Source organism: Homalodisca vitripennis, chromosome 2, assembly GCF_021130785.1.
Source record: "Homalodisca vitripennis isolate AUS2020 chromosome 2, UT_GWSS_2.1, whole genome shotgun sequence".
NCBI lineage: Eukaryota > Metazoa > Arthropoda > Insecta > Hemiptera > Cicadellidae > Homalodisca > Homalodisca vitripennis.
Window position 1 is genome coordinate 63,866,033 of NC_060208.1, and position 24,991 is coordinate 63,891,023.

General features: G+C 31.6%; 1 protein-coding gene across 6 annotated transcripts in view; it reads left to right on the forward strand.

The window, feature by feature from the left end:
- Positions 1-24,991, forward strand: part of LOC124354072 (mitochondrial uncoupling protein 4) — a 54,764-nt gene that overhangs the window by 6,385 nt on the left and 23,388 nt on the right. For 2 of the 6 annotated variants that reach the window (XM_046804258.1, XM_046804256.1), the window contains 2 exons: positions 14,026-14,159; positions 19,922-20,001. In XM_046804258.1, the coding sequence (XP_046660214.1) occupies positions 14,051-14,159; positions 19,922-20,001 (189 nt within the window). In that variant the 5' untranslated portion in view covers positions 14,026-14,050. Of the gene's footprint in view, positions 1-11,831; positions 12,104-14,025; positions 14,160-19,921; positions 20,002-24,991 lie in introns of those variants that run through there. The other 4 variants (XM_046804260.1, XM_046804255.1, XM_046804254.1 and 1 more) reach the window with 4 other exon arrangements.

Genomic DNA, 24,991 nt, shown 5'->3' on the forward strand with positions numbered 1-24,991 from the left:
CAATATATACAGGGTGATTCATGAAGTTCTCCCCCCACTTCTACAGCACATTGTACTAGTAAAAAATAATGAAAAAATGTTATATAAACATAGGTCCGAAAACGCTTCGTTAGCGAGTTACAGCTAGCGAAAGATTTTCGCCTGAATTCCTGGGTAAAGAGTAAAATTAAAGCCATACTGAACTTTTGGAAAGGTTAATTAAGTAAGAAATATCGTGGATTCTTATGTATTTTTTTACCTGATAAAGCTAATAAAATAGGTTTCAGAACTGTACCTGTAGTAGTTTTTGAGGGATTCAGGGTTAAATGCAAAAAATTGGGGCACGAAACAATGTTTTTTTAAGTTTGATGTACAATAACTTTGTTAAATTGGTAATAAATACATAAAATCAACAAACATTAATTGTAGAGAATTTAATTCTGAGAAAACTGATATAATCAAAGTCTTAATAAAACAGAAATAAGTACCAACAAATCGATTTTATTCAGTATAATACATTACTAGTTTTAAGCAAAATTAATCAGGTTGGGCCAACCGTACGCACCTTTTTATAATAGATGTTCGAAAATGAGGCCATCATTATCAATACATTTTGCAGCACGTTTGTGTATTGCTTTTGTTGCGTTCTTTAATTTTTCAGGACCCTGTATCTGCACAGCCGAATCCATAATACGGGCAATTAATTCATCACGAGAATTCACTTTTGTCTTGTATACAATGTCTTTCATCCATCCCAGATGCAATAATCCAATGGAGATAGATCTGGTGATCTTGGTGGCCAAGGGTGAGGCCCTCCACGACCAATCAGTGTCCAGGAAATTGATGATTTAAGTAAGCAGAAACGGCACGTGAAAAGTGGAGAGGTGCTCCGTCATGCTGGAAGTACAAATTTTGTCTGAGATGTAAAGGAACATTCTCTAACAGCTGCGGCAACTCTTCTTGAAGGAAATGCAAATAGAACTCAGCATTTAGGCGTCCAGGTAATATGAAAGGTCCAATCAGCCGATTGTGCAAAAGGCCACACTAGGACATTGACGCTAAATCGGTGTTGAAAGTTCTGTTCCACTACCTCATGTGGATTTTCTTCTGCCCATGAGTGTTCATTGTGCAAGTTATTGACACCATCCCGAGTGAATTGTGCCTCATCCGTAAACAAAATACGCTTGTAGAGTTGATTATTAAATATTCAAAAAGTTGCAAAACTCCAAGCGAAGCGGACCATCCCCTAGCTGTAGATGTTGAAACCTTTTGTTTTATGAAACGGATAAAATTTGTTTCGATTAAGTGACCTCCACACCGTTGACTGCGAAACTCCTATCCGCCTAGAAATACGTCGTGTACTTACCACCTGGACTGCGATGAACAGCATTAATAACAATATCATCATCAAGTTGGACAGCTCGTTCATTAATTGGTTCTAGTACTTAGTAGTGATCCTGTTTTCCCGAAGAGTACGAAAAGTTCCTGAAATTGTTTTGGTATCTGGAATCCTCCTATTAGGGTAAAGTAGTTCATATTCTTCTACAGCTAGTTCATATATCATTAAGGAACAAACATTTAGTTTTTGTTTTATTTTAACTAAATACCGTACGGTATTTCTTTACAGCTAGTAATGTATTATACTGAATAAAATCGATTTTTTTGGTACTTATTTCTATTTTATTTTAGACTTTGATTATATCAGTTTTCTCAGAATTAAATTCTCTACAATTAATGTTTGTTGATTTTATGTATTTATTACCAATTTAACAAAGTTATTGAACATCAAACTTAAAAAAAAACATTGTTTTCGTGCCCCAATTTTTTGCATTTAACCCTGAATCCCTCAAAAACTACTACAGGTACAGTTCTGAAACCTATTTTATTAGCTTTATCAGGTAAAAATACATAAGAATCCACGATATTTCTTACTTAATTAACCTTTCCAAAAGTTCAGTATGGCTTTATTTTACTCTTTACCCAGGAATTCAGGCGAAATCTTTCGCTAGCTGTAACTCGCTAACGAAGCGTTTTCGGACCTATGTTTATATAACATTTTTTCATTATTTTTACTAGTACAATGTGCTGTTAGAAGTGGGGGGGAGAACTTCATGAATCACCCTGTATACAGGGTGAGAGTCAGAAATATGGTAAAATATTTTAAGACGTGATTGTAGAGCTAAAAATAAGAAAAAAATGTTATATAAAGGTAGGTCCGGAAACGCTCCATTACTGAGTAATGGCTGGCGAAAGATTTGCTTTGTTTTCAGTTCACCTGGTGAAATTAAGTGATTCTGAAAGGTTTTGTTCTTACTTTTTAACTCAAATAAGATGGATATATGAGGAAAAATCACCTGAAAAAATCAAATAAAACCACTCTAGAGGTTGTAGTGTGATCAGTTTTTGAGAAAAGTATGAAATTTTGCCAAAAATCTAATAACAAAAAAATACCATCTTAAATGTTTGAAGTCGAATAACATTTGTTAAATGACCAATAAACAAATTGTTTTTTCCTAATACAGATTGTAGAGAATTTAATTCTGAAAACAACCGTAATAAACAAAGTTAACTAATTGTGGTCAAAAAGTTATGAAAATTGACTCCCCCACGTATTACACTACACAGCAAAACTTTTGCTGTTTTATAATAAGGAATGAGTATCTGATTGGTAACAGCTGGTTGAAAAAATAAACATTTTTAATTCAAAATTTTATTTTTAAATACAATAAACATCTACAATCGCTTTTAGTCTCACCGGAAGATTAAAAAGGATGCTCTAAATGACCTCCATCGTTCAAAATGCACGCGTTCAGGCATCTTCTCATCAAGTTTCGGACCCATTCAAAAAACTCCAGGTGTCTGCTTAATGGTTTCTATTCCATTAGAAATGTTTAATCGGAGTTCTTCAATGGTATCTATTGGGGAAGAGTAAACTAATGTTTTTAAATGTCCCCAAAGGTAAAAAAGTCCAAAGGATTAAGTCCAGTGATCTTGCTGGCAATGAAACTGGTCCACCTCGGCCTATTGATTGATTTGTGAAACTCTCATTTAGGTGTCCATGAACAGCCAGAGAGTAGTGCACAGGTGCCCCGTCATGCATAAAACCACATGTTTTGGCGCAAATGCAGAGGTACATCATCAAGCAGGTTAGGTAGCTCGTCTCTTAAAAGTTCAAGTACACCACGCCATTAAGCCTGGGAGGAAGCACGAATACGAGTAAAAATTTAGAATTTACGGTTTGTTTTCAGAATTAAATTCTCTACAATCTGTATTAGGAAAAAACAATTTGTTTATTGGTCATTTAACAATGTTATTCGACTTCAAACATTTAGATGGTATTTTTGTTATTAGATTTTTGGGCAAATTTCATACTTTTTCTCAAAAACTGATCACACTACAACCTCTAGAGTGGTTTTATTTGATTTTTTCAGGTGATTTTCCTCATATATCCATCTTATTTGAGTTAAAAAGTAAGAACAAAACCTTTCAGAATCACTTAATTTCACCAGGTGAACTGAAAACAAAGCAAAATCTTTCGCCAGCCATTACTCGGTAATGGAGCGTTTCCGGACCTAACTTTATATAACATTTTTTTCTTATTTTTTTAGCTCTACAATCACGTCTTAAAATATTTTACCATATTTCTGACTCACCCTGTATATAATTTCAATAAACATTGAGTCGCAAAAAGTACTTGCTCCGCCGGGAGTCGAACCCGGATCTCTCACTTGCCGGGTGAATGTGCTACCATTACACCACAGAGCGCTTACTTTTTCCGATTCAATTATTTTGTATTTGGCCGTATCTGTCACATATGCGTTTAAATAAGCAAACTAACATATTATCGGAAGACCAAATACCTGTCAACCGACTTTTATTTACATTAAATTGTATAAATGGCAATTGCCTTATTTAATTTCAATAGACATTGAATCGCAAAAAGTACTTGCTCCGCCGGGAGTCGAACCCGGATCTCTCACTTGCCGGGTGAATGTGCTACCATTACACCACAGAGCGCTTACTTTTTCCGAGTCAGTTATTTTGTATTTGGCCGTATTTGTCACATATGCGTTTAAATAAGCAAACTAACATATGATCGGAAGACCAAATACCTGTCAAACGACTTTTATTTACATTAAATTGTATAAATGGCAATTGCCTTATTTAATTTCAATAAACATTGAATCGCATTATACATTGTATATTATATATTATATTGTATATATATATATATATATATATATATGTTTATATATATTTTAATTTAGATTTATTCTCTTCAATCAAATTTATCTCCTCAAAGCCAAGACCAAGTTATGCCACTGGGTCACACTGTGGCTTTCAAGTAGCACAATGATCGGTACTATGGAACCATCAGTTGATTACCATGTGGCTCAGTGGTTAGTATGTGAGCCCCACAAATGACTGCTGTTTAAGCTCTGGTAGTGAATGTGTAACATTTCAATATTTCTAAAAATGTGAGTCGTTCATGCATAAGCAATTTATGCAGTATTTTTATTACTTTAATTCACTGACAGACTCACTTTGGATTCAGGGCAGGTAGGTCTATAAACTTGGCAAACCTTAAGATCCAAAGAGTCCACATCATTATGTAACTGAAGGGCGTTATTACACTATCTTAGTTCTATGACAAAAGGTCGAAATATAATCATATGTCTATGGTCATATTCTAAAGAAAACATATTATAAAAATATATGGTAATATACCTATGTCGTAGAACTATGATAGTGATTTACCAGTCTAACTAAAGTATTTACTTACATACCATTTTTGAAATATTTTGAACTTTTTTCTTTACTTACACATAAGTTATGCTACTTAGCCAAGAAGATATACTGTATTACATACTTTTTCTATTTTATTTTTTAAACATCCTGAATGTTAACTAAACACTAATGTAAAAGAGTTGAATTAATAAAACCATTATAATACATACTTCATTAAGAAAATTCTTATGTCTTTTTATTAAGTGTCTGTAAAGTGCAGTCAAGGTTTTACATGATGCTCAGGATAAGCAAAGATTGCATAGTACAACATACTTAAAGTGAACAGCTCAGCATCCATGTTCATATGTGTTACTAGATGCTATTTATAACTCATACATTTTTTTAACATTGGTCACTCCAATAGTTTTTGGGTTTTTTTCACTAAAATCTTGTTTTATAGATACTGCATGTATTTCCTGAATTTTGTGTATTAATGGTTTACTTCAATGGCTATTAATTTAAATGGCTATATATTTAAATGGCTATATATTTCCCATGTTTCAGAAAAATAGTTTTCTCTGTAGATGATCAGCAAAGGTTTAGACCTGAATTTGGGATGAATGACCTTGATATCATTCATTACAACATAGTTTTCAGATGCATTAATTTGATCCGTTGTTGACATCAGTCTAATGACTGCTAAGCTGTAATTAAAAGTTTTTTGAATTAAGTACTTTTAAGTAATAAAGTGTTCATGATTTTGTAAAAAACAATCATTGCAGTTTTACGTTGTATTTTGTCTTATTGGCACTTAATTTAATGCGAAAAATAATGTTCTAAATAGTTTCAAATTAGCAGCTATTTTTAAATGTGTCAAAAAACAAAAATGGTATCAAATTTAAAAAAATTATATTATTATAGTGAATAACTACAAGTTCATTGATATAGTATACATGAAGAAAGTTCTAGAAACTTTCTCAGTTAATTGGAATGAACATTCCAGACACTGCTTGGTTTTTTACATTTTCTGTGTTTTGTTAATTTTCATGAAATGTTTAAAATAATAGCCATTATAAAAAAATATTATTTTTATTAATTTAAATAAAACAATAAAATAGAAACATTTAAAGGCAATGAATTATTGTTGGGTTATAAAAAATGCTAAGAGATGGGAGAACAATAATTAAAAGTGAGCCATGTTATGTTGTAATTAACATAATGGTCTCAGCCTAAGAAGCATTATTACAACTTTCAGTGAGTCCTAGGATATTCTGTGTGCAAGGTCTTTGAAACATGGGGGGTTAATGGGTTAAGCCGCGTTTACACTGGAAACAAAACATGTTTATAAACAGTGTTTCGGAACAATGTTCCTCAAATCGAAGAATAACTATTGATGTAGTTATGTAGTAGAACTTATGTAGTAGAACTACATTTGTAAACAATGTTTCGGAACAGAAATTCAGTGTTTCTCCACATGTTTCTTGTTTCCCGTAGAACGCGGTAAGATCAAAGGGTGTTTATAAACATTGTGGAATGTTTCGGAAACACAAGACGTTTAGATATAGGAACATTATTGAGAAACATAAATCATCAGGTCTACCAAAAAAATTTTTATGCGTTTTGTTGGTAGAACAAGTTGTCAGTATGTTTTTTTTTTTTTTTCGATTGAATGAAAACAATGGTTTCATACAAAGTCAAGAATTCCAAAAATGTGTTGCTTCTATCGACTTGTCATGAAAAGCCATCAATTGATAAGGACTCAAAAAAACCTCTAATCATTGAGACATACAACGCAACCAAAGGTGCAGTTGATACTTTGGATCAAATGTGCCGTGAAATGACGAGGTGCAAGACGCAGCCGAAAGACGAGGCGGTGGCCATCATGTGTATTTTTTGGCATGATAAATATCATGCTAGTAAATTCCTGTTATTTACACTAGTAACCAGAAAATGGGCCCGAAACCGCTTTCATGGAGAAACTTTGCAATGTAAATCCAATATGACCTCATCACACCATGGTCATATATGCTTCAGCACAGTATGAATTACCCAAACTTGCCAAGAAAACTCCGCCAATCAATTGCTGAAATAATTAAGACACCTCTTCAAACAAACAAAGTTAATGCCCCTCAACACCCCTGTCGAACAATTTGTGGAATATGTCCATCAGCAAAACGGAGGATGACGTCAATCTTTTGCTGCCGATGTGTCAAGCCAATCTGTTCCGAGCATCGCGGAAGATGCTGTGTCCATTGTATAGATGAGATTTAACCATAGACTTAGTTTTAAAAAGGTTTACTAAGCTGTATTATAAGTGTTTATGCGCAATTAAATGGCATTTTTATACAATAAAATGTATTCGTACATTTTTTGAATCCTGTCGTAATTTTTACGATTCGTTAGCTTTAACGTAACTTTTTGAACACGTTAGCTCTCTAGGGTTAAGGTCTTTGAATAGGTCACTTCCACTATAAACACCTTGTGACGTAAGTGAAGGCCTTACCCAGAACCTCCTGGGTTCTCTGTCACATAACAAAACACAGGTAGCGGCAGCTAGAAGAAGAACATCCTCCTCGTCAGACGACATCTTCAAGAGTGGCTGTCCTAAAATGTTTAGGAACATTGTGTGCAAAATATTTCATGATAGTAGCAAAATATAAACAAAGTTTATAAACAAAGTTCCAGGAACATTGTTTCTGGAACAAAAGTTCCAGAAACAATGTTTATAAACATGTTTTGTTTCCAGTGTAAACGTGGCTTTAGATATAAACAAATAGTGTCTGTGATCACTATCCTATTACGTTTACTTTAGTGTTTGTTTGTCTATCTTTAAAAAATTTGCAAAATTTTGAAAAATGCCTGACTTAAAAACACAAATTATAGTATCACGTGTCTCATAAAGTTTATCTTACTACAAATTAATTTAAATTTGTATTGGTTGATAACTAAAATTGTCCAGACATAATAAAACTAGCAAATGGAAATCTAAATGTTTAGTATCTCATTTGTTATAATCATATGGCAAATAATTGTGAAATTATATTATTACAAATTTAAATGTAGTATATGTTTATTTAAATAGTAAAAATTAATTTTCTCGTATCATCCAATAATAGTGTTGAGAAGTTTGCCTTTTTATGAACTAGTGTTTTTGTACCATTTTCTGTTTCAATATTGGTTTTTGTGAGATTTATGACGAAGATTTTAAAATAGCCAGTATTTTAAACAACCTGACTATGGGAGAAATATAGATTTCCTACAGTTATGTTTATGGATATAAGTATTTTTAGGGTTATCAATAACTATATTGTTTTTTATACTAATTTTTAATAAGAATGTTTTCAAACTTCATAAGAAAAGTTATGTACTTACATTTTAGATATACTCAAAAAAGGGCTTAAGGAAAATTAACGATTCTTCTTCAGTTTATAGAAATTTTTGTAGTTTTAAAAGCTTGGTATGTAAAGTGAAGAGAATATTTAGGAAGTGTTCTGACTTGAGAAATTATGTGTTTACCTAGTGTTTACCCAAGGTTATGGACAGGCCAGCCTTCATAATTAGAAAGCAAACAATCTTAACAGTACTGCTTCAGTGTGCCTGTTGGCCTTTGTAGTGAAAGCAGTGGCTCATGTCTTCAACAGAATGAGGTATGTTTTCATAGTCCTGTTTACTAATATAATTCTTCCTGTTCCTTTGGACATTTGCAGTCTTTTTTAGGAGAATGAAGAGGAGTAAACCAAATCAATTAAATTGTTCTTAATCTTAATTATATTATTGTAATCAATTATAATATTAGTTCTATATATCTAAAAATGTAAGTTTTTTTGTATGTTTGATTGAATTTTTTTTGTAGAGGATTTTATGTTGCCTTTTGATTAAAAATATGTAATGTAGATATACTGTACAAACTTTCTCCTTTTTTTTATTCCAGACACTGTATTTTTATTCTTTCTGCACTACAAAAAAAGAGTTCTACAAAATCTAAGTTTGAGAATAATTCAGGACCAAACCGCTTTAATTGTTAATTTACATAAAACCAAAAAAATTTTGTTGTAAAAAGAATTATCGTGTAGATGTGACTTGCTTACTGTATTCTTAAGTAAGCTTTTAATTGATTATAAAAGAAGAAAATCAAAATATTCAATTCAATAAAAATATGAGTTATGAGTTGTTTATTGTGGTTTAAAAAAATACTGTATTTTAATTTATTTAAATTTCATCAAAATAGACATCTGTATGCTATTACGGTTTCTATTGCATTTTTTACTAAAATTAAAATTTAACTTTCAGACAAGAATTTCACAAAAGAAATTGTATATTTGTGCCATTTTGTTAGCAAACCGTATGCAAGGTAATGTTGCTATAAAAAAAAACCATTGAAACAATTATTATTTTATTTAAAAAAATGTAATGAAAGAAGAGAACGTTTAGAGACTTTATCTAGATGCCTAGGCGAGCTGAAAGTACTACCACCTGAGACCATCCTAACTGAGTAAGAGATAATTTTGGTCATACTAATGGCCTCCCGATCACAAAGGGCTAATTGTTCTATTATTTGAATTATACAATTATAAAGTACAGTGTGTTAGATTTTTCTCTCAAAACACAACACTGTTAAGTGGCCAATACCTTACATTACATTAGCCTTACATATAGACAGGTGGATTATCAGCTGATTCAGCAGATATGTTCAACTACTTTAGCTGATATATAGTTAGTTAAGAGGATTGATATAGGCACATACAATTGTTTTCTTTATGTAATCAGTCTTGTATTTATAAAAATTGGCAAGTTGAGCTTTATTGGAAAAATACATTAAAAAAGAAACTAAAAGATTAAATATTTTATTTGTTGCTGAGCATTTCATAATTTGAATCAAATATGCAACTTTAATGTTATAGTAATATAAATAATTAATGTATTTTTACTATTGAAATAAATCAATTTAAGACCCTACATATTATTTATTTAGTCAAATCAATTTAATTAATCAACAAATTAATATTCACATATAATGTTTTTGCTAGTGTGGGTTGTTTGTAAATTTGGTACATGACTACCTTGTAGGTTGACAGGTAAGAAAAATTACAAAATAGGCATACAATGGTCTACATTATGATAGATCAGAACTATAATATGCTTGTGATATTCCCTCATTAGTTCAAATATGATAATAATGGCCTTATGTAACCAACACTAGCAATGAAATTAGATAAGTGGTGTACAGGATAATGTCTTGCTCATAAATAGAAACAAAACTATAAATAAGTAGAAATAGAAAATATAGACTTCTCATTCCATAATACAATAGCCTACAATATACAAATAAACCAGTCCAATTATTTGTAATACGTTTGAATTTAAGAATGAATTGGAGTAATTGTATAATTAATTTATGTTTTAAACAAACTACAGTTTATATTTATGTCAGTTAAAACAATGTGTAAATGAAAATATGCAAGTGTAACATATCATGATTTTTCCATTAGTGTGTGTGTGTGTGTGTGTGTGTGTGTGTGTGTGTTTTATTTATTCTATTGAGCAATAGAGCCAGCTCAAGCAAAGTATTTATGAAACACAAAAATAAATCTAATGAAAAAGGCATACTGAAAAACAAAGCTACATTACACATTTGAGAAATTTGGAATAATTTCCTTGTGTGGTTTGTACTTATATCATTCTTTAGTATGTAAACCATGAAAGAAATACATTTTGTATTATCCTTCTAGGCAGGTTAGTCTGTATGTGACTATAATGTTAAGGATAATTTGTTAATATCTTTATATGGTAGACTTCATAAAAGTAACAGTAAAGTATGTTAATAAAATACTGTAACTATGAAACTTCAACAATAACTTACACTGTCAATAACTAAATAGTAGAAATTATAAGTGTTGTTGACCATTTAACCGTAAGAGCATCAATCAGTAAATTTCTGGTCAATCTGGTTGCTTACTAAGTGCAATCGACCACTTCATGGCCAGTTAGACTCAGTGGTAGAATACACATACAATCGTATTACCAGTCATAGATTTTTAACAAGTTAACTGCGACACGATTCTTGTACCGACTTTAGGACAGCAGGAATAGTAGTAATGTGTGCCTTCCGCAGTCTAATAGGAGTTTGTCAGCTATTGTAATGATTAAAATTTTATTAGCTTTGATTTATATTAATTAATTTTACTTCTCTGACAAAAAATCTTTTACTGGTTTTCAGTAATAAAATTCAGAATAAAAAGTTATAGTAAAGGAAAATTATGTATTAAATATGTGCAATTTCACCACCACCGTACACATATAGTATTTTCCTTTACAGCTTTATTTGGTTTTTTGTATTTTAATTAAAATTTAATATTGGCTTTTAATTTGTGAAATAAATTTTCCTCAATATACGCTGTGCATTTTTGTTTGGTCAGTGGCCTGTACATTATAGAAATTTAATGGAATATTATTGGATCTGTTTTATTAGCTTATTTTTATTTTTGGATAAAATAGGTTTTTGAGTAAATAACTTAATACTTAAAAAGTGAATTTGTGTAACTGGGTTTTTACCAATTACATCTGTATGCCATAACTTTATTTAGTCATAATCAGCTTCAGTGCATACAAATATCAGCTTTATCATTTTGTTACTTATAATAAAAAAAAAAACAGGTATTTTCAACAAATGTCCTTTTTTATGAGCAGATGAGAGATGCAATTGATATTTCTGCTGAAAATAAAATTTATATCCAAACCACCAGATTCTTTTGTTGTTATTCCATTTATAATAAGAGCAAGTAAAAAAATTAATAAAACTCAATACTTGTAAAGGGATCTGAGGGCTATGTCAGTCCCAACTGTATTAAATTGTTCTATTGTTTATACTATTTTATCATTTATTTCTAACTTATTACATACTTATCTATTCTAACTTTTTTAGAATGAAGTTTTTATTGATAAATGTGAGCAATATTGACTAAAATGTGCAATGACAAATTTTGAGGGTTTTCAAGTGTATACATTAAAAAGAATTTAATTAATACTTCAGCAACAAAAAGATACGTTTTACATAAACTAAGTAAGTTCATTGAGACAGATAATATTTTTTATTTGGGACATAAGAGATTATATCACTAATATTTACAATCACTAATGAAATGAGATAGTAGATGAATCGTACATCACATCACGATGGCACAGTGTGACGCCGATGTCAATATAATTTGACCCAATTGATTACAAACAGAGAGGCATTCAAAGGTCTACGATTGCTGCATGGTCTGTGGCCTAGCCAACTATTTCTTGTGGTCAAGTGTTGAAGGTGATGAATTTGTTTTGACACGTATTGGAGTTTTGTGATGAGCAAAAGGTCATTGATTTTTCGAAGTGCTGATGATGGGAAATGCAAAAATAGGTGATTATAGAATTACAGAGTGTATTACAGTATTTATTTAATTACAATATGGAGTTTGTTGGTATTTAATTTATCATTTTTGTAATAACATAATCAGCTGTTTGTGTGTGTTTCCACATTTTTCATTCAATATAGTATTACTAAGTAATTAAAGTTTTATTATTACTGTAGTTCTTAGAGTTATTCGCAATAAACAAAAATATTAATCAGACAAATACCACTCGGTGACATACTGTATCTCTGAAACCATCAAATGGATTTAGATGGAATTGTGTACTTGAATTAGTGTTACCTCTTAGATATTTGCTAAAGGACGGTTTTAAACATTTTAAATTTTATCAACAGATTTGTGTAAAATACAGTGTACCTTTTTGATTATAAAATCTTCCCTTGTATTGTGAGAATTTGTGAAATTTGGAATTTCGATAACATTTGGGCCAGTAGTCTTTCTTCACTGAGAATTGTTTTTAAACAACTGCAGATCTTTGTGATGGACCGCTAGATCAGAAACGTTTTTAATAGAAAATCTTAAAATTTCCAATAAATAAAAAAAAAATTTTTTAAGATTTTGTTAAGAAGTATACATTCATTAAAAAGTTACATGAGTTACAAAAGTTTTTTTGAAGTTCTAGTCTTGCTTTACAGTGTAAATCATCTTGATTCAAAATATTTGTTTATTGAGTGAAACGGTTGCATCATTAGCTAGTTTGATGATGTCCTTTTATTTGTAGGCCTTTGAATGTTCAGATTCTGTGGAATCACATTGAAGACTTTCTGCACAAAGTATGAAGGATTTTTGCAATATTGTGTGTTGTAGAAGTGGATATTTTCCCCTTTTAAGAGCTTTTTCTGGTCTGTATAGACAACTACTGAGTAAATATAGAGGGCAATGAAAGTCATAATTGTCAGTGATCTACAGAGCTATATACAACTCTCTGTCGGAGTGAGGTTAGCCAGTGACCTGATAGCCTCCAAGAATCAGTATTCTATCGAGTTTCTGTTGTAATGTCGCTCTCTACAGCGACCGGTCGGATACAAGACCGGCCCTTCTATTCTGTAAACGAATTCTTTGACAGAACTTCTAATTTGTAACTAAATGTAAAATGTTACCACAGCATTAGCTCTTAAGATAAACTTTATGACACTGTACTTATCTTGAAGATAATGTAATAAAGATATTTTGACTTTGACTTTGACTTTGACTCTATACAACCAGGCCATATCTTTTGTGTGATTCTACGAGAAAGTGGTAGTTATCGATAATTTCCTAAAAATGTGTTTTTTATAAATTAAAAATAGTGATCCAAGTTTTTGAGTAACAATAATTATAATTTGCATTTTAATATAAAGGGTGAATAACTCATCAGTTTTTATAGCTCACATTTCTATTAGAGACAAGTTCTATAATTTCTCCATTATTCTTTGTTTGAAGTTTATTTATGACGATGGAAGGATTTTGAAGGAAACAGGATTTTTCCGGACATTTGCCATCGTTCAGTGAAGAAAAGTTTTTTTTTTTCACTGAATGATGGCAAATTTCCAGAAAAATCCTGTTTCCTTCTCCATAATACAAGAACATTACACCACACCACAATACAATTTATTAAAAAAGAAACCATTGTGTGATGGCAATATAAATACATTTACATATTCATATAAACAACTTCAAGAGTTTGGAATGTCCAAAATTTTGTATATCATGCATTTTTTTACTGAACATTCATTTTATCCTCTTCGTCTTAGTAATTATAATTAGTCATAGTAGTATGTAAATAACTATATTATTGGTATATTATCTTAGTGTAGGCTCATGTTTAGACATAGTGTTATTGTTAGAAAGGAGAGTTGGCCCTTTTATGAATTTTAAGGGTAATCTTTTACTAATCGATTGCACTTTTTTCTAATTATCCATTGTATTGTAGCAGCCAGGAATGGAGCGCTGACAAGATGGCGGTCCACAACACTCTCGAGCACAAGGCTCCCCAGTACAACTATGCCGACAGCTTCTGGTGTACTTACCTGGTGTCCGTGGTGGCGGCCAGTATAGCGGAGATGTGTAAGTGAGCAAGGGGCATTGTAGTATCCCAACTTTAAAATGTGCTAAAACTGTTGTTTTAGCCTTTGAGACCACACCTATTTCGAGACAAATTGACAATTCTTTCATAATTTGCAAGAAATAAAAAATAGTTAAATAATTATTAAATCAATTTCTTCTGTATGCAACAAATGGTAGTAGCCTAACTAGGTCTAATGTGTGATAACAACTTTTGTTGGATGTCAGATTTGAGTTACGTATTTTTTTAAGTAGTTAAGTTGCACTATATAGCAGCTAAGAAAATTATTACTTAGGCAGCTTGTGTGTAGGCAACTACACAAATGTGTAGTTGAATTTGTGTTATATATGTATCAACCATATATAATACATTTAAAGAAATTTAACTATAAACTTAGTTGAAATTGTAAAATTTAGGAATAACCCTGTATGACAATAAAAGCAATCATGGTATTGTAAAAGAAGTAAAAAGAAAATAAAAGTAGAAATTCACAACTTCAAAAGTGAGTATAAAAGATGTTACAGTATTTTAGAAATTATTACCAACTATCCAACCAATATTCAAATCTTTTTCCAGTTTTAACATTTATTTGTCGTTGTTTTAACTCTGTTAGCTCCGAATTATAATTCAGTTTGTAAAAGAGATTTACATTCTGTTTAAAAATTGTTACCTGTAGTCAAAAAGATTAAGTAATTTTATATAATTGTAAAATAATATCAACATTGTGCCTTCGAACTTTTTTTTGGTGTATTGCAACAATGACAATATAAATAAACTTTGATATCTGTATTTTTAGTATTATAATCATAAGTATAAAGTTAAAAAAGCACAAAGTATGCATATAACACATAAAGACAGTTGTATTGTGTGTTGTTTTTACAAAAACATTTTAATACGGCGCTTCATAAATCAATGATATAACTTAAAATGTCATAAAAGTATACCAGCTGACAGATCAAAATAACACCATAACTACAGAGTTATTCACACTTAAGGAAGATGAATGAAAAATGTATCAAACTGGCAATAATAAATAAATTGAAACATGAGCAAATGTCAATATCTGGTTATATGGCTGACACAGCAGCATATTATGTAAATAAAATCATCTGGGACTTAAATATTATTGGATAAAAAAAGATAAGTTATATGTATAACAGAATTTTGAACACTTTCTATTGCTTTGTGTTACAACAGAAACACAATGGTGAGTGCAAGACCTGGTATTTGTTCTGTCCGTTATGAGTCAAATCCGAAACATAAAATTAATCATACAAAAACATGGCGATGACCCCATCAAAGCCAAAAACACGAGCATGTAATTGGAAACCAGCATGAATGTAAGGGAAGCACAAACCAAAAAAAATCACAACACCACACCGTTTCAAAACAAGAAATGCTGAAATACTTGGTACACATCCCACCACTGGTAATTTAAGACTACACTGTCCAGCCCACACCATGGAAGGCCTGGGTCTACTACTAGCATTGCTGCTCGGGAACCCTTGAGGTTTGGGTAGAGAGTAAGGAATAGATACATTTGGCCAAATGATCATTCCAATTTATTGTTTTGGATTTCAAGGTCATTGTGTGTGTCCATATTTTATTGGCTCAAGTCTCTTTAATTCTTATTATTTGTCTTATATATTTTCTATAAATTCTTTTTTATGATTGGTAACAAAAGTGGTTTAATTCAGCGATTGGTCTACTATCTTCAGTGAATCCTCAAATAGTTTTGATTTGCATAAATTCTCTAAGAAAGAATTTGAATACATTCAAGGCTGACAATTTCTCACTATTTCTCACAGTGTAATTTTTTGACATTGTAGCATTCAAACAACTAAATTTTAAATTTAGGTTCCCTGGAGCCCTAACTGTTAAAAGTTGTCACACATCCCTGACTCTTCAATAGTCATCACATGAAATAACCCATACCCCCTTAACAATACAGTAGGACCTTGATATATCGAACCTCAATATATCGAATTCCTCGATAAATCGAAGTTTTGTCATTCCCCTTGAATGTCCCATTTACTTCAATGCTAATTTTACCTCTACATATCGAAGATTTCAAGTAAATAACCTCAATATATCGAATTTTCGCCAATAATTTTGCCTATTTTTTACCTCTATATATCGAAGTTTTCTTATAATTACCTCAACATATCGAAGTTTCAGTTTATCAACGAAACGAACTTTAGTACTGTATTGTCGTGTTGTGCAAACGAACAACCATCAAAGTAGAGTAGGTACCGTATTTTTCATGTCGAGACTTGAAACCCCCACCACCGACACTCCTTTGTTTTCTGTAGACGCCAGTGGTGGATCACCACTCCACCCTCAGTTTAATTTGGACGTTACCGCGATTAGTGCGAGTTGAGGTTATCTTAGTGAATTATTGTGCGTGGCAGATTTTCAACTGTGACACTGTTTTGTTTAAAAGTGCGACGGCAAAACGGAAAACTTTATCTTATCAAGATAAAGTTAAACTTATAGAGACTGTGGACGCCGGGAATAAGAAAAAGAGTGACATTGCAAAGGAGTTTGTTATACCAGCGAATACTCTCTCGACCATATTGAAAAATTGAGAAAAATATGAATGCCAAGGAACTTCATGCAAGAGAATAAAAGGACCCGAATTCAAGGACGTAGATGAAAGTGTTTATCAGTGGTTTAAACAGTGCCGTGATAAAAACCTTCCTGTAAGTGGCCCAATTTTAAAAGAAAAAGCAGCACAGTTTGCTGCGCAATTAAATAAACCTGACTTTCGAGCAAGCAACGGTTGGCTCCAAAACTTTAAAAAAAGAAATGAAATGATTTTCAAAAAGGTGACTGGCGAAAGTGCGAGTGTCGATGACAATTTTTGCACAGAATGGTCGCAAAAACTGCCTGATCTTGTCAAGGGATACAAACCTGACGATATTTTTAATGCCGACGAAACAGGTCTTTTTTACCAGTGTCTTCCTGACAAAACTTTAACTTTTAAAGGTGACACTTGCCACGGAGGTAAGAATAGTAAACAAAGAGTTACATTGCTGCTTGGAACAAATCAAATTGGCACCGTGAACCTTAAACCATTGATGATAGGAAAATCTAAAAATCCAAGGTGTTTCAAAGGGGTTCAAAGGTTTCCAATGGACTACACATCAAACAAAAAGTCATGGATGAACTCAGGGGTTTTTGAGAAATGGCTAACGGACTTGGACAGACAAATGAAGAAAAATAAGAAAAAAATACTCTTGTTTATTGACAACGCTACTGCTCACGGTGACATCCCAAAAATGAAAAACGTAAAAATCGAGTTCTTACCTCCAAACACCACATCCAAGCTACAGCCATTGGATCAAGGAATAATTAAGAACTTTAAAGTTCATTACCGGAAGGAAGTTGTACGCCTCTTCCTTCGTGACCTCGAGGACAAGAACCCTACAAAAATAAGCATACTTGATGCAATGTGGATGGCTTCTAAGGCGTGGAACAATGTTACCGAAAATACTATAAAGAACTGCTTCAAGAAAAGTGGCTTTAAACAGCAAGTTGACGAAGAAGAGGAAAGTGTTGTAGAAGACTGTTCAATTGTTGAAACGGATAACGGTGAACTTGCTAGTCCTGTACTGTGGAGACAAGTGACTCAGGCCCTTACTTTGGAAGGGCTGTCTTTCGAAGACTTTGTGGCCGTCGATGACGAGCTTGCTACTTGCGGCCAATTAAGCGATGCAGACATTATTGCATCCGTTTCCAAGGACACGAGTGTAGAAGACAGTGTAGTCGAGGACGGCGAGGATGATGACGACAACGAAGTCGAAACGCCTGACCCCACCCTTCGCGATGCCCGGTGTGCCATCAACACGTTGCGAAGTTTCCTCCAAAAGAAGACGTCTATGGATGACAAAATAATCCAGTCTTTATCCATTTTAGACGACGCGTTGGACAAAGTGACTTTCACAGGTAGACAAACTACAATTTCAGATTTTTTTTAACAACAGTAAATAAGTTTTGCAAACTCTTTATGACATGTACATTACAGTAGCATTTTAAACATTTAAAATACAGTACAGTAGAACCGTATTTCAGACTTGTGTATTTATACTGTACAACATAACTTTTTAAGACGTTACAGTATTTCATATTCATATTTATGTAATAATATTACTCTATACGTTTAGTTAAAAAATAAATAAATTTAAATTGATGTATGGTGTACTTGTTATAATTTCTTATTCACATTTCCCGATAAAGTAATGTACGATTCTTAATTGTACTGTATTATTGTAGTGGGTGTGGACCTCTATATATCGAAGTCTGTCAGAGTTAACCTTGATATAATGAATAATACAACAACAGTTGTAAACCTCTATATATCGAAGTCTGCCCCAAACAGCCTTGATATATCGAACCTCATTATATCGAAATTCTTGATATATCAAAGTTTTGTAAATCCTCTTGAGGTTCGATATATCAAGGTCCTACTGTATTTTCAAAGCATCAGTGACCTAAAGTGACAGTAAATGATGAAAAAATTGCTTCCCTTTCTTTAACCCTTTGCAGACGGATGCTGATACATCCGCAAAAGACTGTGTTTGTAGTAGACGGTTTGCGAATATATCTACAAAATCAGATCAACACCATACCAATGTATTTACGAAAAGTAAAAACATAAGTATGTAAGTAAACACTTGCAATACATGAATTATAATTATTTTTAAGGGAAATCTGTTTTTTGAATTGGTAACATTACAGTCAGATGTATTAGTATACTTTTTTCTCCTACAAAACCGTCAAAATAATTATTTGGTACAAATTTACTACCACACTAAGTTTTACATCAAAATGTGTCAGGAAAAGTGTTTATCAAAAATTATCATCCCAAACCTAAATATTTTTTTAATTTTTGGTCATCTGCTAAGGTTTTAAGTTTTCATAGAAACATTGAGTCTGAATTTAGGTTTGTATAGTAAGTAACATGTTGTGTTTGGAGCAAGTAATAGTAAGAAGTAATATTTTGAGTAGTAGTAAGTTGTACTTAACAGCTATTCCTAGTAAAGAGGTAGCCCTTACCAGTACTTTTCTTTCTTTGTATATCAGCATGTGTTGTATAATGAACAAAATTTGTGTCAAATATTGACTGAAACAATTCACCAAGATATTGGGAATTATATGGAAAGCCTTATCTGTTACTCAACTGTGTTTGATGGATTTAAGAAGGCCGCAGCGACATTGATATTTTATGAGTAAAATTGTACACAATGATTTAAAAATTAGTTTAAACAGTGAAAACTCTAGAGAGAGGTTTTTGGCAATGACTCCACATAGGTTCCTCATCTATCTGATTCTATGCAACAATTTTGACAGGTCCTATAGTCCTGACATAGCTCCTTTGTCACTTTTGGCTTTTCCTTAATTGAAAATTCCCTTATAGGCACTAGATTTGAGAAAGTAGGAGAAATTAAAAACAAGTGCAACGATGAACCTACATTTGTGTTTAAGGAAGATTTCCAGAAGTGGGAGGAGCATTGGCTTGTAGAGATACCTTGATCATAGTGGTTCACAATTTTTGCAGCATTACTCATCCTCAAGGTACATACAGCACAAGCTTGAATATTTCCTAGACAAGCTTTGTTCATTCTTCAGTTGTCTTTGTTTTGTTTTGTTTCAATGTTTAATACCTCTAAACTTTTCTTCTTGATGTGTTACTGACGCATCGCTCAAGTATATTGGAACATGAGTGAGGGTATTGCCGACAATATGTGGTGTTATTTTTCAGTAACCTACCCTCTGGATCTGACCAAGACTCGGCTGCAGATCCAAGGGGAGTTGGCAGCCGGCACTAATGGAGTTTCCCACGTAAGCCATCAGATAGCATTGATTTGGCTACTTACCATTGTGAGGTACTAGAGTAGATTACGAGCTTTTCTTATATTAAGATTACCACTTTCCAATTTAATTAAATAATATTTTCAAATAATACATTGCCCGTAACAAAACATTATACAAATACGTAACTCACTTAGACCTGTCTCAAGCAATTTACACCCTTCTTCTTTTCCCAACAACACAGTAAACCCCCTCCCTTCCCATGACAGGTTCACTATTAATAATGCACATCTGCCATGCAATCTGTTAAAATTAAAAAAACATACCTTCTCACCATTTTTGTTTTGTTTTAATCTAAAATATTTACAGAAGACAAATTTTATGTCAAGAAAATAATTTGTGTCTCGGAACATTTTTAATTAGGTGGAAGAAACAAAAAAAATAAATGTAAAATGTGTATTAAATTATATTTTTTTCTTATTCCTCTATAAATGGACTAATTTAAAGAATTATAATAGTAAAACAACAATTACTTGTTTTCAATAAAAATATTTGTTTCAGTATTTAAATAAGAAAAAGCAGTAATTACATTAAAGAGACAAATTTGCCATGCCAATAAGTGAATACCCAGATGATGTTTTTCATGTCTTTATTATTTAAACTTTTCCTGAAAATTATGTTTTTTGGGTTAAAAAACAAGTTTTTTAAATGGCACAATGAATTTTAAGTAATTTTTATTGTTTTATATTGTTTATTATACGTTAAAAAGCAGCATAAAATACATCTTATTTTAGGTTTAAAAGTTATAAAAGATGAAATTTTTATTTTACAAGATTTATGCAGTTAGGATTGTGACTGTAATCAAACAGTTTGGAAAGGACAACAGGATTTCAGACTTTTGTCATCATTATGTATTAAACAATTATATGTTATAGGGTATAATTATAACATAACATATAATGATATAACACTAGCACATACCTGTGGCTTTCCCCGCAATTTATATGCAACATTCTGCGTATTTGATTGAATAACTCCCACGATTTTAGTAACACTTGACTATTTTAGATCAATTTAGAGGAACTCCAAAGTCAGAAGTTCATAGCATTTTAGTGAAAGCACTTATGATGTAATACGATAAGATCCTATGATATTTTAAAAATGAAATTAGTTATATATCTTGCGTCAGATACCTATTTTTCAGTGTTCATGATGAAGAGGTCCAGAGTTTAAGCAAAATTGCAAGTAATTTTTATTTTTTGGGTTTTGCACTTCTAGTTCTAGTTAATTATATTTCCAACACAAAATTGGAGGATACCATTTTACCCCAAGAAACAATATATATATATATATATATATATATATATATATATATATATATTACATTACCGATGTATAATTTTTTTAATAAGGTTGGATTCAAAACATTATTGTTGTTTTGTAGATATTGTTATTGTAAATTAAAAACTAAAATCAACATCAATAATACAACATATTTTAATACTTACATATGAAGTTGTCATCCATATTTAAAGATGATACATGATACAGTGAAGCACACGTTCATGCTTCCCAACTAATGTTCAATAGTAATCATACTATTTCCTCGGTTCAGTGTAGGAATTATATCAGTATTTATATACCTAATCGGTATTGTATACCTCATCAATGAGAAATGGATTCAATGTCCCCTCAGCGATTTTCAGTCATAAAAATTACATTTATTTTCTCATGTATTGCTTTTTGATTCCACTTGCTATAATCATGGACTCACTGCAATTGTAGTCGCGAGTGGTTTGTTGAATCACAATAATGCCCAGTCCCTACATTTTTGTTTCTTAAGGTGTTGTAAATATGCCGTCCCACAATGTCTTAAAGAAACTAAATTCAATACCTTACTTGAACACATTAACATTTAGTTCATTGAGGTAAAATACAGAATACATTAATTGGTTAGACTTGTTGCTACGATGTTGAAATAAGAAATGTTGTTACTTTTGTTATGCTTTCATACTATAAATGTAAGCAGATTTTAAATAGTAGTTGAACTAATTAAACACATGATTGTGCTGTCATAGTATAATGTTTACACAGAACCTGTTGATTACATTTGACAGGCCCTTCCAATTAATATTTCACAACTTTAGAGACAAAGATGGGATTTTTAAGTGCTGTAGAGACCAGTGGGGCGTAGCCTGGAGAAATTTTCTAAATAAGAATATGCCTATATTCATCTCATGGACCCTAAGAATTTCCACGTAAAATTTCAGTATAATTGGTTGAATAGTTTGTGTGAAAGTAAAACAAACAAACAAACGAAGGCACTTCCACATTTATAATATTATTAGGATTCGGATTAGGATGTTTACAATGATATTCCTTATAGATTATCTGATTTTGACAAAATTCATCGTGCAAGTCCAAATAAATCTTTATTCCAATAGATCATAATTTTCTTAGTCAAATATGTTTTAATCGAAAAGGTTATTTATTAAAAGGTTCTATCAGTTTATTACATTTTTAATTATTTAATAAACAAGTGAAATGGTTAAAAATGTATAAGCCATATGTGTATAAAAGTATTATATCCAAATTTTTACTCTTTTTGTATCTAGAAATACAATTGAAACAATGGGTACCAAAACAACATCTCAACATCAACCTTAAGACCTCCTAGTGGTATAATGGAAATACAATTTTTAGTATGAAAAGATAAGAATTTATGCCAGACTTGGAACTTATCATTTTAGCATTGGCAGCAGGATCTGCATTTTTGGACAACATTTGAGCTACTATGTATGGTTCTGTAGCATAGGTAGTTGGTCATTGTATGGTATATTGTGACAAAAATGTCTGTATGTTGTGTTAGTTTTCGGATGCACTGAATAGTTTTAATTGTGTAGTATAATAATAACATTATATAATTATTCAGGTTCACCGCAAGAGAATGCTGGGATTTTGAACTGCCGTTACTTAAAAACTATTCAAGATAACTACACGTCAAATTTAAGAGAAGAGAAAAATGTTGTTTTTGTTCCTTAGTACATTTCAACGTGAGCTCCATTTGAAGGTCATGTTTGCACATATGTTCTTGCACAATGCCAGGCTGTTGTGAATCCCATATAAGACAATTTTGACGATTAACAATACCACTTGTGTGAAATGTATCTTGGTCTGAGAATATTCTTTTAATATTGTCATCAATCTCATTGAGCATAAAACTGGCAGTCTGTACACTTAGGTGATTGGGGGATTTAATCTGATGTCTTAACTGAATTTTGTAGGCATGAAGTCTCAATGTTTTAAGAATAACATTGTGAACTGTTGATTTAGGTATTTTATTTGAAGAATTCGTCGGACAATTGTTTTTTTCTCGCTTCTGATGCAAGATTGTTGATTTTTTAAATTTTGTCGTCACTTCTTTTTGGCTAGACAGTTGCATGTCCTTTCAACACACTTCTGTGTTACGAAACTGGTTAAAACATCTACAAACATTTCCTTCCGTGCTTACATGGATAACAAAACTTAGTTATTTCAACTTCAATTTGTCGTTTAAATAGTTAAGTTATCTTGAATAATTTTTTAGAAACGGCTATTCTAAATCCCAGCATTCATTTTCAGAGACCATTGTATTACAGAATTTGTGATTAATTTAGATTCTATAGAATAGATTGTTACAAACTTTTTATGTAATTATCAACGATACTAGAAATTTAGTTTCAGCTCAGGCTAATCCTGTGATGGCATTAATATAACCGTGTAGTTGTACATATTTAAAACATAATTAGGTTAACAATGAAATTTAAAATTTTTTTGTGATTCGTTACTAATAATGTAATTCTCTGCATTATTTATTACAAATATGTTATATCTTAATATAAATTTGTAGAATTTCCATTTTATAGTAATTAGTTACGTGATAAACTTTTATAGTTTTTATTTTATTTTAAGAATTGAGGAAACTCTCTGCATTACGTAAAAAACATACAATGCAATTTATTTATATTTAGAAATCTGTTAACACCTTCACTGTAGCTCTATATGGAATGACTTACGTTACACTAGCCAGCACATTACTAACGTCAACATGTTAAGACAATTTATTGTGCATTTAAACTTGAAAGGTTCTCTACACTACTCTGTTGAGTCATCTCTTGTGTGCTTTGGACTCAAGAGAGAAGTCTTTTTCTTTTTCTGATAACAGACATAATCAGCTTGGCTCAGTCTCGTCTTCAAAGAATGCCATGTCCCTTGCACATAATTTAAAACTTGATTATAACAAATCATCATTACAAGATACTAAGCCTTAAGAATATATAAGCCAGTGATCATTTCAAAGAAGTATTTACTTGTCATGTAATAACAGATTATTGTAAGGCCATGTCAATATCAAGCATCTTTTTATTATAGTTGAATTGATTACAAAATAGGACTGGCGCTCGGCATAGGAGAGGGAGCGGCGTTGCCACGTTGACGTTGCTTGGTGTTACAGGGTACAGCAGATCTGCTAGCCACACGCGTTTCACTGTCCGTTTATTGAATCTTCAATTGATTATATTATTATTCTATTAATTACTTCATTACGGTTAATATTTTTTAGTGACTTTTGATCATTTACACAAAATTATGATCAATTTCACTCATGACCTTGTATGAACTTGTTTGCTCATACTTTCCGTTTTGGTGTTCATAAATGAAACAAACTCACGTAAATATTGATTAAAATAATGACATAAATATTTGCTTGCACATTTTATTTTAAATATCATTACAATTGGGTAGATAATAATTATGATGCAATTTTAAACCAGTATTCATAAAAATGATTTAGAATATGGGTTTTTAAACCGTTAGCGAGCCACAAATAAATAACCAAAACTACTTCTAAGAGCCATACACCTTAAAAATAAAAAAAATTCCCACATACCAAAACAAATTTTTTTTATAATTCTTATAACATAAGAGGTAAAAAAATGACAACATATTTTTTTCACTCTTTATTGTTAATTTAAAGCAAAAA